Source organism: Chelon labrosus (genome assembly GCF_963514085.1).
Source record: "Chelon labrosus genome assembly, chromosome: 6".
NCBI lineage: Eukaryota > Metazoa > Chordata > Actinopteri > Mugiliformes > Mugilidae > Chelon > Chelon labrosus.
The window spans coordinates 22345959-22361388 of record NC_140342.1 but is presented as its reverse complement, the minus strand read 5'-3'; the positions used below and the strand labels follow the sequence as shown (position 1 = coordinate 22361388).

At 39.4% G+C, this 15430-nt stretch overlaps 1 protein-coding gene and 1 pseudogene across 2 annotated transcripts in view; both read right to left on the bottom strand.

The window, feature by feature from the left end:
* Nucleotides 1-15430, bottom strand: part of LOC311489375 (ATP-sensitive inward rectifier potassium channel 10-like) — a 120995-nt pseudogene that overhangs the window by 70631 nt on the left and 34934 nt on the right. The window lies entirely within an intron of this gene.
* On the bottom strand, nt 8747-12829 carry LOC311489376 (uncharacterized protein). Its single transcript, XM_084546441.1, has 5 exons — nt 12601-12829; nt 12232-12510; nt 11617-11727; nt 10704-10756; nt 8747-9747 (listed from the first exon to the last, which is right to left on the bottom strand). The coding sequence occupies exons 1-5, from the start codon at nt 12653-12655 to the stop codon at nt 9583-9585; spliced, it is 663 nt and encodes a 220-aa protein (XP_084402567.1). The 5' UTR covers nt 12656-12829; the 3' UTR covers nt 8747-9582.

Below are 15430 nucleotides of genomic sequence, written 5' to 3'. Positions count from 1 at the left end.
TTCCTAAATCGTTTTCTTTGTGTTTATCTCGTCCTTGTCATCCTCTAATTCGTTCAATTCCTCCGGTGTCACCTCCTTGTGTCGCTTCCCCTTTTTCTTTTCATATTCTCTTCTGTCTTTTCCTTCTGCTGCATTCCAGTCTTCAAAGTTGTCAAACTCACCGAATAAGTTAAAAGAAATGATAAAATCACTCATGTTTTGTCTGTTTTGCTGTTGCGATGAATAAACTGTGAAATAACGTTGAGTCTCCGTTGCCATGGTTACCATCTAGCGTTTGAGCCAGCGCAATAATTTAGAACCGTCATCAGGCAATTTGACGGAACCTCTTTCCTAGGTGTACATTATCACTTTTTAACCCACACCCTCCAGCCAATCAGAATCGAGTATTCACCCAGACCATGGTATAAACATATATATATAGTATCTGTCTCAAATGTGAGGAAAATGCACTAAATGTTAGGAAAGTGAGCTAAATGTTGAAAATGTATCAGCTAAAAAACTGTAACCGAAATTTTACATTCGGCACCCCATATATTTGTGTGTGTGAAACGATTTTTTTTTTTAACTATTTGACTCAAACCTGAATTGAATTAATCATGAAAAACAAATTATTATTCAACAGTTTATAAAATAACAAAATTAACAGAATAAAATAAATATTTCTTAAACAGAAACCTGTCCTGCTTAACTTAAAACTGTATAAATGAATATAAAACAATAGAAAGCAGAACATTCTTCTTGTAATAGTACAACAAGAAAAATGCAAACAGAAAGTGTGAGGAAAAGTTGTTTCTTCTTCGCAAGCGACAGTACCGGGCGGTGTTCCCGCTGTCAGCTCATTATAATAAGTTTACCGTAAATGTTCACATAAAGCGCCCTGTTATTTATTACTTCCACTGACATTTTACTCACTATTTTTGATTCTCGCGGTAATACGGGACAAAGTGCGTCCTGTTTCAGCTCGATACGGGACGCATGCTTTTGTTTCTAAATACGGAACGATTCCGTTTTTTCAAGGGAAGGTTATCAACCCTAGTTGTGTATTCCTCTCCACTGCTTTGTGTCTATAGTTCTTTATGTATATATAATTGATAATTGCATATAATTGATTATAATTAACTGAGAAAGTGAACCAAGGCTGCACCTAACAGTTATTGTCATTATCAATTCATCTGCTGATTATTTTCTCCAATCAGTCAATACATTCTATGAAATGTTGTTATCATTTGTTTTATACTTGTGTCTCAAATGTTACGTTTGATTTGAATTATTCTATTGGAACTACTGGTTACAATGGTTAATCACTAGTTTTATAAAAATAAAAATAAATCAAATAAGATTTTGAATCTTTGTCTTTTTTTTGCCCCAGGTTGAATGTGCCCCTCTGACAAAGCCCCTGGCCCCAGCCAGGCCCCCTCAGTGAAACTGGTCTAGAACCGCCACTGGTTGGACTATGAGGAGGATTATGGCAGCTGGACATTCCTCGGTGATGCAGCGAAAAACCATAACCAATGGTCGTCTGGGACTCCAGGGAGAAGAGGAACGCTCCCGTTAGTGTCTGCATCTGCATCACACAGGGCGTGTGGTTTGATGGAGGGTCAAACTCTGGAGGGACACAGTTGCAGCATTCAGCTTATTCTAACCTGTGTCAGCGTTTATATTTTTATTATGGTTTGAAGACTATTTAAAGAGTGCCTTGAAACAGATTCTACTGACATGCAACATTTAGCAGAACTTAAATAAATTCTCTGTAGAGCAAGCAGAAGAGGAAGAGGGTTGTGGCGGAAGTCGGACTGAAGATAACATCACTTCCTATTTACTCTAATGTTTATTTATAAGGCTAGGTTTATGCAGGTCGCAGTATACAATAAACACCAACATCTAAGTCACATCTAGAAATAACTCACCCTCATACAGTGAATGTCTGTATGTGCAGATGCATAGTGCTAGACTAGGCCCCAGACCTCATGTATTTTAATTTTACAACACATGCCTGCATTTATTCATTTATTTAGCAACTAACCTGTGTTTCACTTGTGCAGAAAGTAGCACAAATATGATTAAAAACAGAGGATTACATGTCTGAAGTTCCCATGTTGCACATAATGTTTCTGCAGTTTGTTCTGCTGTTCTCACACCTTCATGTGGCCTCTCCTCTTTGGTGTAAAACAGGAATCAGTTTTGCAGCAGGTTCGACAAAAGAGTCTGAGCTGAAACCCGAGTATGTGGTTTTAAAACTTCTGCACCCGGAGATCTATGCTAATGATTAACTGTCACTGGTAGACTGGCAGCTAGATGTTATCAGTGTCCTTTTAGTATTGTTTTTAGATTATATATATATATATATATATATATATTTTATTATTATTATTATTATTATTAGCATTTAGTGTCTGTGCAGACACAATTTTGTTCTGAGTTATTTCTGAGAACTATAGTTTCTGAGAAGATGTCTGGGGAGAGTTACAGTAGTTGTTCTTTCTTTGTGTGTGTGGGTATGTGTGTGTGTCACAGAAAATAATAAATGCAATGAAATGCTCAAAAGCACTTCCAGAAACAATGTTCTGTTAATTCCAGATAAGCCATCATGTCAGTTTCTGTTGAAACTACCTTCCTTAAAGCTTCCCTATTTAAACTATCTACAGAGAGGCGAGTGGATCTGTAGACTAAAATCTAAAATTCCCCTGCCCTCTCACCCAGCAGGTCTCCATGCACCAGTGCCACCAGAACAGAAACCAGGTCCCCGCAAATGTGGCAGTGAACAGGAAGAACTTGTAACGCCACTGCATCTCAAGAAAGGTGGTCCAGAGGTCACGCATGTACAGGGTACTCCATCCGCTGACGTGCTCGATGTGCACGTTGCTTCGCCCATCTTTGGACAGGACACGCCTCCTCTTCTCCTTAGAGTCCCACCCCCTCCGGTTAGGCCACCCCCTAATAAGGGTTTTAAAACAGGAAGGGAGGAGCTGCAAAAAAATAGGTCAAAGCTAACAGGAAGGCCATAATAACAGAGTGTATTCTCTGTCTAATTGATGGGTGTGTCTATAAATGGGAACCACTCTTTACTACGTCAGACTGTTTTTGCATTTGGCTGCAGGAATTATTGGAGAAGTTCATTCACATTGTGGTGTTTGATTATGTTAAACAATAATGAAATGAGTCATCAAATACAAAGTTGATCTCAGACTATGTTCATCCATCGAAAAATGACACGTGTCACACACACTGGCTCAAAGCATTGGCTTAGCTTCTACACAAGTTGAATACACTGATCAGCCACAACATTAAAACCACTGACAGGAGAAGTGAATAGCATTGACCATCTCGTGACCATTCAGTGTTCTGCTGGGAAATGTTTGGACCTGGCATTCATTCATGTGGATGTTACTTAGACATTACTTAGGCTGCTGCCATCAAGGAGTGTCTGACACAGGCACACACACAAAAACTCTTTAGGAACAACAGCAAAAAAAAACAAAAAAAAAAAACAGCACAAGGTGTTGACCTGGCCTCCAAATTCACTAGATCCCATACTGATCAAGTATCTGTGGGATGATCCACAGAGGCCCCTCCTCTCAACCCATAGGACCCAAAGGCTTCTACTAACAACAGTCTGTTGCCAGACACCACAGGACACCTGTGTCAGCTGTTGGTTGTGAAGTATCTGGAGTTGAACTTGGCAGCTCTGTTGACCAACTATAAATAAGTCTAAACATCTTGTTGGGAAAATATATTTGTCATTATTAATTTACCTTGATGTTCCCTGAGAACAGATGGATCATAGCCACTTCTTTGGTTCAAAGAAAGTCACAAGAAAGCAGCACAAAGTGACAGCTACATTTCTACAAGAAGGGTAGAGAGCGCAAAGTTAGCATGATGAGCAGAGCCACGTTAAAGGGAAATAATCCAGGATTAGATGTCATGCTACGTAGTAGACACCTATTACAGCTATGCATCCAGCTTGTATTTTTGGTAATTCTGTGACTTTCTAGAAAATAAAAGTCATGTTCATCATGTGTAACATTTTCAGCTTGGACTTCACAGTCATTGAAGGCACCATAAAATATGTTATTCAAAAATATTTAAAAACACTTGAAGAACAATGAAGAACATTCACAAGTTTAACTCAAAGCAATACTCTGAAGCTTTACAGAAACAAATGTAGACATTACATAGTTTTTGACTCCAATAACTTGATGTTAATAACTTGTGTGGAGTATCCCTTTAAAAAAGATTTTGACAAAATTCAGTCACTTCAGAATTGATTAACAAATCTCCGACATTACTGGACACAATTCAAGTCTTCAGAAAAATGCTGTCCTGAAAAATTGTTTTGTTAATACACAACGTTCCTTGACTGCAGTCACGTTAGCTGTAACTTAAGCTTTGAGTATCTTAAAAAGGAAAAACTAAATATAAAAAACCATGATATGTAGTAGATGATAAGAATACAGCAGCACATACATTGCTTCTGATAACAATAACAGTACAAGGCCTTCTAACCCACATCCACATATAGGAGCATCACTTTGTTCATTGCTATCAGGATAACCACATTGCTTCATAAGGAGTATTTAATTGATTCTACAAACTTGAATTTCTGGTGCAGCAGTCTTTTAATAGATTTCCAGGCAAGAACACATCACCATCTCCTAACAAATATCACAGAAATCCTTCCTCAAGCTTCCACACACATCATAAATTAATTCAATTTTCTGTACAATTCAGGACATTCATTTTGCCCAGTTGTGCTCAACACAACACATTCCTTTATTATCTGTGCCGATGCACTAGCTCCCATTGCAATGCATTGGGGCACATATATTACTATTGCTCGCGTTTAATTTTCTTCCGCCTTCTTCCGTAATTTTTCGGTTCGCTACTCCTCCCAGAGTTTTGGAGCAAAGTAGATAAATTGTATATCCAGACGTGCGCCTTAATTGGGACAAGTGTGCTATGACTTTTCTAAGCGATTCTTCCAACGGGGCGAGAATAATCGGGCAAAAACCGGGCGTTTTGGCCCATTGAAATGAATGGAGAAGCCCGAAAAAAGCGGCAACATTCCAAAATGTCCTCCTTCGCTTTGCTGAGCGATTACTCGGCCGTGCTTCGGAGTAGAAAAATGCTTGGAAGTTTGTACGAGGCACGGGAAGTGTAGCTTTTTTATTCTGAGAACGGCGTTTCGATACCTTTTACGGTTTGGTCAGGGTCGCAGTTTACGTTTTGGTGAAATTTTGGAAAAAACGTCAGAAATTATCGTTTATAATGGTTCTCTATGGGCGCACTCTGGCGCTCACTCTAACTTGAGAGTTTCGTCGAAATTCAGAAAAAAAAATGGTTCAATGTTACGGGGTGGCCACAGTTTTTGAGGTACAGAGATACAAAATACATAAAAACGTAGGGATTTTTGTTGGCTTTCAGATGGTGTGGGTTTTATTTGTGTGGGACGTACGGTTTGGGCTGCAGGCTCCTCCGAGCGAGGAGTGCGCCGACCAGTTTTCGAATTTTTCCCCATGTGTGTGTATGTGAAAATCGAGAGCGATTTTTCGACGATTTTTCTCGTCGCATACTTTTTTTCTAAAACGACTACGGCCACAATTTTCGCAGTACGCGCGTGGGAACAACATTAAATTGAAGAAAACCCTCGGCTGACGCTCACAATGTGTTCGTTTTCCCGATAGGACTTGTAGTTTTTGATTTATGAGCATTTGTTCGGACCCCTAATCCTGGGGTCCAGTTTTTTTTGGACCTCCTTCTCACTCAGTCAGAGGTGAGAGGCAGAAGGAGACTTCAGCAGCAGGTGGCCCTGGTAGCCATGACAACCGGACCCTAACGTCTTACACACGCAGCAGAAGAGGAGCACATTCACACAGACACAGAGTGCCAAAACATTAAGACCAATCCTGACGAGCAGACTCAGCACAGGTGCACACAGAAAGTGGAGGGAAAAGGGTTCTGAGTGGATAACAGGATCTGCCACAACATTAAAACCCCTCAAACCATTACTGCAGTACTGTAGGGGGCCAGAACCTGACATTATGAACCCCCCACTCCAACCCCCCCACCTCTCCTCCCACTATAGCATTACAGACACAGACTGCCAAAACATTATGACCACTTAACCCATTACAGGACTATAGTTGGGCTGCAGAATCTGACACTATGACCCCCCCCCACTCCATTTAAGCATTACAGTAATAGACTGCCAAAACATTATGACCCCCTCAACCCATTACAGGACTATAGTAGGGTGGCAGAATCTGACATTATGACCCCCCCCCCACTCCATTTTAGCATTACAGTAATAGACTGCCAAAACATTATGACCCCCTAAACCCATTACAGGACTATAGTAGGGGGCCAGAACCTGACACTATGACACCCCCCCCCCCCCCCCCCCCACTCCAACCCCCCCACCTCCCCTCCCACTATAGCATTACAGACACAGACTGACAAAACATTAGGGACTCTCAGACTGTTACAATGGGGAGACAGAACACTCCATGACCCCCCACCCCCCCTCTCTCTCTCTCCCCCTCCCTCTCTCCCTCCTTCCCTCTCTCTCTCCCTCTCTCTCCCCCTCTCCCTCCTCTGTTGGTGCTATCACTTTATTAGGTAAGTGAATTTCTAGAATTATCCATATGTTAAGTGTTTGTGCCCAACATAGCTGAACTGTTAATAGAAGTTAACTACTAGCCGCCCAATGTTTTAGCCTTAGGCTAGCCTTCCAGCATAGCTCATGTATGTTAGCGAGCTAGCAGAGCTAGCCGCTAGCTAACCGCCGCGGACTAAACCGCGGAGTTAGCCTCGAGCTAACGGCGAGCTAGCCTCGAGTTAACCGCGAGCTTACCGGGATTTAACCGCGGACCCACGGGACTTAACCGCGAGTTAGCCGTGGGAGTTAACCGCAAGCTAACGCGGAGGCTAGTGGGGTTAGCCGCCGGCTAATTCGCCGCGTTGCTAGCGGGAGCTTATCACAGTCATCAAACCGGCACTGAAGTTAAAACATAATGTTGAAGTTTTACAATTTAAAGGGAAGATATTTTTAAATAAAACTGTGTCAAACTGAAAAATATATTATTCCACCACATAAAGTAGGAAACGTTTATGGCTTGTAACAACATTAATGACAGTAGCTATATATATAATTGGAGTAATTTAATATAATATGATGTTTTTAAATAAATAATGAGCTGTTGAACACTCATAAGAGTTATATTAAGTATGTTACATAACATTTAGGGGTATTTTGAAGCTATCTAGTAGCTGTACTGTGTTGTTTGAAGTCTGGGGATCCTAGTGAGGACACCCCTCTTAAAGGTGGGGGTGTGACGATCCCTCCCACTCTCTTCCTTATTTGATGCTGGCTTTCAGGTGGAGCTGGGAGGGGTCTGCTGCATGTACCTGCCCTTCAGTTTGTAGAAGGGCATAAAGGACGACCCTTCTCAGTGTCTCTCTCTCAGCCAGGCCTACTGCATCCTCATCATCCTGTTTGGTTTGTTGTACCATGCATGACATCAAACTCACACCCATCCAGTCACTTTGAGCCTAGCAGCCAGGCCTTTACACCACGCACACTTGAAACTGGACGTCAGCATCATCGGCACAGTCAAAATTTCCGCAGGAATTTTCTAGTTCTTTTTGTTCTTTGAAATGTATAGATCAGTTTATTTAACTGACTTTTCTGAGGATGTGCTAAAATGTGATTTTTAGTTAAGATAAATCTTTGGTAGCAGTAACTTTAGCTTTGAGCTTAACTTCAATATCTTAGACAACATGAAAAACAAAATACAGTGGCAATTTCATGGTTTTCTTTTTTTACTATGTTTTACTCTGTGCTACTTTTTTTTTTGATCTTTCATGTCTTCATTGAGAACAACCAAAAAAAAACCTCATAGTGCTTGTGGAAAAAGTATGTGAACCCTTGAGTTAATGACCTCAAAAAACTTAATTGGAGTCAGGTTTTAGCACACCTGGAGTCTCGTTAAGATAATAAGTTTGGAGGTGTGGACTACAGCTACTTTGACTGATAAAAACCCCTCAAACTTTTGGAGTTTGGTCTGCACAAGAAGAACATGCTTATGTGAGCCATGCCTCGACAAAAAGAGCTTTCAGAGGATCTACGATCAAGAATTATTGATTTACATAAAGCTGGCAAGGCTTACAAAGTTATTTCAAAGACTTTAGAAATTCGCCAGTCTACAGTTAGGCAAACAATCTACAAATGGAGACACCAAGAGCACAACGAAGACTCATCAATGAGGTAAAGAAACAACCCCGAATGACAGCCAAAGATTTGAAGGCATCATTGAAACTTGCTAACATCTCTATTCATGAGTCTACAATACGTAAAACACTGAACAAGCAGGGTATCCACGGCAGGACACCACGAAGGAAGCCCCTGCTTACTAAAAAGAACATTGCTGCACGCCTGAAGTTTGCGAAAGAGCACACTGACACTCCACAGCGGTATTGGCAAAATGTTTTGTGGCCTGATGAAACTAAGATTGAACTATTTGGAAAAAACACACAGCACTACATCTGGCGTAGAAAGGGCACGGCATATCATCATGAAAACATCATCCCATCTGTAAAGTATGGTGGAGGAAACATCATGATTTGGGCCTGCTTTGCTGCACCAGGGCCTGGCCAGCTTGTAATCATTGAGGGGAAGATGCATTCCCAGATATGTCAAACAATTCTTCAGGATAATGTAAGAAAGTCTGTACGTCAGGTGAAACTGTGTAGAAGGTGGGTGATGCAACAGGACAACGACCCAAAACACCGGAGCAAGTCCACAACAGAATGGCTTCAGAAAAACAAAATCCGCCTTTTGGAGTGGCCAAGTCAGAGCCCAGACCTCAACCCAATAGAGATTCTATGGATTGACTTGAAGAGGGCCATACACATGAGATGTCCATAGAATATGACAGAGCTAAAGCAGTTCTGCCAGGAAGAATGGGCTAAAATTCCTCCTCAACGATGTGCAGGTCTGATCCACAGCTACAGGAAGCGCCTGGTTGAGGTTACTGCTGCCAAGGGGGGGTCAACCAGTTATTAATTCTAAGGGTTCACTTACTTTTTCCACTGCCATTTTGAATGTTGAATGAGTGTGTTCAATAAAGACATTTTTTTGTGTAATTATTTGAGACACATTATGTTTGTCAATACCCTTGACTTAGATGAAGATCAGATCACATTTTATGACAAATTTATTCAGAAAACCATGAAATTCCAAAAGGTTCACATACTTTTTCTTGCCACTGTATATAAAATATCAAATGTGATTTGTTGATTCAAACCCACATCCATGCACTGTTAAAAGTGGAACAATCATTTTGTCCATTGTTGTCAACACAAAATATTCCTTCATTGATTTTGTTTTTAGGAATGTGTAAATCATTTTAAAAGGTCTTCACTACAGTGATGATCCTGTTTGTTACAGCTTTCTTTGGTTTTATGCATCAGTCTAACTTTAACATCTACTGTATGTACAATACTATGAAGCCCAGATCATGTCAAGGCAAGGGTTATGTTAACACCAGTATGTAGAATATATACAGTATATCCTGATGATTTCTCTCAGGACCTGACAGGCTTTTCTACCGTTGCATACAGACTCTCTGGCAGATTCTTCTCTTTAGTCTTAGTGGATCCTTTGGGTCCAGTATGAGGCCCAACCAAGCTGTAGGTGGAGGTTGGAGAAAGACCTGAATCATCATCTGCTGAACGCTGATTCAGATCAACCTTGAAGAAAAATAAAAAAAAGACAGTTGATATTTTTAGCAAGGGTTCAATCATCTGTATCCTTCAGAAACTAAACTTTTCTGTGAGCATGACAACAGCATGAACAGTAATTTATTTCTGTTTTTCATTATGTAAGAATATGCAGCAGTACAAACTTCTTCACTGGTATGAAACCAGTAGTTTAGGTTACATGGTGTGAGCTAAAAAAGACAGAAGACTGTATATAAATATGGACGACACGTCTCCACTTCATCCCTGTGGTCAAACTAAGGCTAAAATTCGGAGGATACAGGCAGCATTTTGTAAGAGTGTGAGTAGTACTGTCCAAGAGTGGAGCCACATTATCAAAGACCCACCCACTATTTGTTTGGTTAATACTATGCTCTGCTCTACCTCCACTAGTTACAAAGAAATGCTGGTTTATACACTGTACTTATTGTTTTCCTACTCTCACGGTCCTACAGGACCATTTCATGAAGGTCGATGATTACAAGATGGCAACTGGTAGTCATGATGTTACATCCTGTTTTGATAGTGTCAAATAATTAACTAACTTATCAGAAAAATGGACACTTGAACATTCATCAACATTATATTAACTACCTAAAACGACAGAAACCATCGAAAAATATTTGACATGTATTTTAGTGTTTTCGTTTGGCCCAGTCAAAGTGGTCCAGTGGAGCTTATGACATATACTGCAGCCCGACACCAGGGGGAGTTCTGCTTGTGCTGGCTTCACATTTGAGGAGCTCTCCTGTCATCCATCTTTAATATACAGTCTATGGACCTGAGGCCTATTTGATTAGAAGTCAGGGATGGACCCTGACTTCAATAATAAACAGACCACCTCATCAGAAAAATCAGGAATTCATCAGTGACTTGTGTATAGAGGATTATCCAACAGATGCTCAAAGCTCAACTGTAAAAATTGGCCAACAAAACCTGACACTTACCTGAGGAACAGCATACACTGTATTTTCTGTATTTTCTATGTTGTTTCTGTCATCTGCAGGACAGAGATGAAGAAATAAAATGAATGGTGATTAGGTTTATATGTATTTTTTTCTTTTCAGACTACGACCATTACTCCCATTTTCTTTTCACCCTCACATTTCTTAAACTGTTCCTACACTGACTCCAAATTTCATGCATAATAATTCTAATCTCACACAGACACACACTATAAAGCAGGGGTGCCCACACTTTCTTGGCTTACAAGCTACTTTTACAATGACCAAGTCAAAGTTATCTACTTATACGTGATGAACTATACATACACTGCCTGGCCAAAAAAAAGTCAACACCAAAAAAAAAAGGTCACACATTCTAATATCTTTGATAACAGCACACATTCTTTGTGGCATTGTGGTTGCATCAATAGGAGGCTCGTATCTATTTGCTAAGTAAAATCCAGGTGTTGACACTTGTTTTTGGCCAGGAAGTGTGTGTGTGTGTGCGTGTGTGAGTGTGTGCACATGAGTGAGTAGGGTGTACTCACTATATATATATATATAGTAGCAACACTTATAAACACTTAAAAGCTCTATCCATCTTTGTTTTTTATTTTATTAAGACAAATTGTTGAACTGCACCTTTAGAAAAACAGTGCTGAAAGACGATACGGTTATAATGTAGGTGATCACAAGTGAAGGATTCTGAGAATGAATGAGCTTAAAGCAGCACATAGACTAGGGACTCTAAAACACAGGTGCTTGTCTGAACATTTGCTGTTTCTAAAGAACAGCTGTAAACTATCATGAATACTATATACAGAAGGGTTCAGCATTATTAATGAGTAAGGCAGGAGATAAAACAGACTCATTTTTCTGGTTTGTAATTCAACATATAATGAATATGTGGACTTACTTTTTCCTCTTTTACGATTATAACAACATGCAGCAACAACTACAAAGACAACAACAGCTACCACTGTTGCACAGGCAATGACAATAATATGGAGGTAGTCGGGTACAGAGTCTGTACAGAAAAACAAAAAACAGATTAGAAAATGATGCCTGGTTTCAGTCACTCAACATAGTTTAGCGTGTACTAGTGCAGCATCGTGTCTTGGAGGATTAAACCTTTAACCAACTATGTCCTAGAAATTAGATTTAAACAGTAAACTGTTTTCCCAGTTACTCTGTGGTGATGAACAGAAACATAGATCTTTTGCCCAGAGGTGAACAGTTTAAGTCTGTACTCACTACAAGTGGGTATTATATTACAAGACTGAATATTTTTGGAGAAAACCCAAACAAAACACAGTGACAGTGGACAATTTACTGATGGGTTCTGTGTCTAAATGTCTTGACAGATACCTTTATTTCAATTTAAAATTAGAAAACAAATGTCTTTTTTTTCATCTCAGTTGCTCGATTGAACTCTAATAAGAACAGCCAAACTTAAAATGTAAAACTACTAACCTTCCAAAAGATACTGTAAAACTCGATATTAAATTAATTTAGTTAGGGTTAGTCTTACCAGGACGTGGGGAACAGAAATCCTGAATGTTTGTCTTATTCTGAGTCCAGCTGACTTGGTTGCTATGGTTACAGATGATCGTCTCATTCAACAGGTGGACACGGAGGGAAGCTCCAGAGTTGGTGACCTTTGATTGCTCTCCTCCCTCCTGACAGCAGGTTTTGTTGACACATCTGAAAGTGCTGCTGATGTCTGAGTCCTCTGTGCTGCAGGTCACAGTGAGGTTACAGGAGTCTGAGCTGATGGACACAGAGTTTGTCTTCAGATCAACTGGAGACACTGGATGTGATGGAGGAAAGTAGGTGGAGGAGGTTTAGAAACATGACAGCAGATGTTCTCTGTCAGTGTCTGAAATGTTAAGAAACCTACCTTGAACTGTGATGTTGTATTCAGCTATTGTTTGTTCATCTTGACTCTCTGTCATTCGTGCTGTATAAACTCCACTGTCTGCATCTTGTAGATTCTTCAATTTCACTGAATAATTTTCCACAGAGAACTCAACCCTTCCAGTGTAACCTTCATAGACTGTTGGTTTTCCACCAGGTGAATATGCTACTAAAACATTGCTTGCATTAAATTTCCAGACAAGAAGTATAAATTCCTTTGGAGCATTATCCATGACTTCCAGAAGTACATCATCTCCTCTCTTCACAAACACAGGAGTCACAGCACTGGACCCTGTAAAACAGTAGATACATAATAATCAAATTAAAGGTCAGTTAAAAATGATTATGTACATTTGGGTCATCTGGATTTACTAAGGATTCTCCTTTTTAACTGAAAATGTCTTTTCTTGCTTTGACTCAGTGTGTATTTATGAGAAGTGACAGTGAAAAGAAGAGGTCAGCAAAAGTCTTTATATAATAAACATTTTCCATCTGTCCATTCTACAGTCTTCTTCTCTGTGAATCTGAATCTTTCATTCTTTCTTTCTACAAGTCACCACGGGAAAAAACTAAACTGATGCAACTGAACGACTAAGACCAACTTAAATTTGTCTCAGTGTACTGTGTATTATTATCCCATCTTTATTATAATGATTTTTTTCTTTATAGGGTTTTGTATCTTTATCTTTTTTCACAAAGAAACATGCAAACAAACAGTAACCATGTCAGTTTGTCCAAGTTCTGCTTTACGGCAGACGTGTGAGTACTGCTGTTATGCCTGATCGGTGTATGAAAGCTATTTAGTCAGTAGTTGCAGTTCACAGCATCAAACGGCAGGAGGAGAGCTCACAGTGGGTTTCTAGGAGCTCTCCACCTGCTGCTCCACGAATTATATTTGTACAATCTACACATTAAACATGTTATATATACACAGCATTGTATATCATTTTGTTTATGAACTATAGTAATTCTCATATTAGTTTTCTAGATCACTAGCAGATGGAGTCACCTGATATATCACCTGATATATTTCTACATATGCTGTACATATATAAAGAATTGTATGATTTAATTTCATGCTGTATTTTATCATAAAGTAGCACTGAACATAGTTTGTGTCTTTTTTTCACTGGTATTCTGTTCAATTTTAAACTCTTATTTTGAGGAAGATCAGTCAAGCAGAGACCGTCTGACTACAGGATGTTTTATATACGTTAAAGATATCATGCCTGAAAGATCGGATGTACATGCTCAACATGTTTTACTGATTCCACTAAAAAGCACGATCTATAGCTAAAACCTGCGTATTATTTAAGGTGTATGATAGTACTGCCAGTAACTCAGGAGATGAAGTGACAATGGTTATAAAGTTCTAACTTTAACTTCGTCATGAAAAACTAAATTTGTTGTGGCGCTATTTTAAGCTGTGAACCCAGGAAATGGTTACACACTGTTATTTTAAATTAAATTCTTAGACAAGACAAACTCCAACAGAAACATGTCTCCTTTCTCTCAAGAAACAGTTACGGTTACAATGTACTATGGACATATAATACTTTAATGTTTACATCATTTTCAAGTTTCAAAAACGCTATTGTACGAAAAGCAGATTTTAAAATTAAAAAGATACAAAACATCAACTATTAGTACAAAAATAAGATTTTACCTTGAATTTGACTTGAATACAGCACGAAAACAGCCAGTAAGAAGAATATATGTGCCATTTCAACACATGCGATCCAGTTTAAGGAAGTGTGCGAGCCAGTTCATGAGAGAGAATGAAAAGATGTAGCTTCCTGTTCAATATATCCTACAGGCGTTACAGTCAGTGACGGCAGAAGTGTTTTAGCTTTGTGGGGACCCTATACAAGATGCTGTTTGTGGGCCTCTATTCCACTATTACACTTCACAAGCAAAACAGGCTACAGTCATGATAACCTCCTAAGTTAAACTCATAAAAAAAATATAATACATGGAAAACAACAATCCTTTATATGTCAAGTAAAACAGATATACAGATTGATAATTTATTTATCCTGAGGTAAATTCAGTGTCCAGTAGCTTCAGCACATAGATATGAGATTTTTTTAAGATTTTAAGCTCTTTACAGAACAGCACCAAATCTTTTTTTTTCTTTTCCAAAGCATTGCATGCATATAAGTGACAAGTAACTCGTGACAGAGTGTCAGAAAATTTCTCACAAACATACTGTAGCTATTAAAGGCAGTACATTTGCGAAAAAAGAATCATGTGAGAACTGTTCCAAGTGCTCTGAAAAGCCAGTGGGACATGGAGACAAGCTACAATGTTTAACAGAAAAAATATATCCCACCAACGCTACAATTCAATATATGCCAAGGTCTTTAAAATGAGCACAATTTACATCTTTACACCTTTTCAATCTTACCTGTCCCACAGTAGGATTTGATCTCCTTCTTGTCCTGTTTCCAGCTGATTGTATTGCTGTGGTTACAGATGATGTAACATTGCTGCAGGGTGACATGGAGAGAGGAAGAATATTTTATGGCTTCCAAGCTCTCTTCTTCCTCCAGAGTGCAGGTTTGTTGGATACAAGTGACAGTTTTGCTGGGACAGAACATCTTCCGTAACTCCAAAGGAAGCCAAGAAATCTCACAAGCCCAGCTGCCCTCGTGTCTGCCTGTTTTTCGGTTGTACCTTGACTTGAATGGCTGAGAACCTCTCATAGACATATGCTGAGAGAAGGGTTTTCCATTATTACACAGACACTTCCTCTACTCATCTCTGCCAACTGTCTTCTCTGGCTAAAATGTGTACAAATAGGGCCAGTTGTG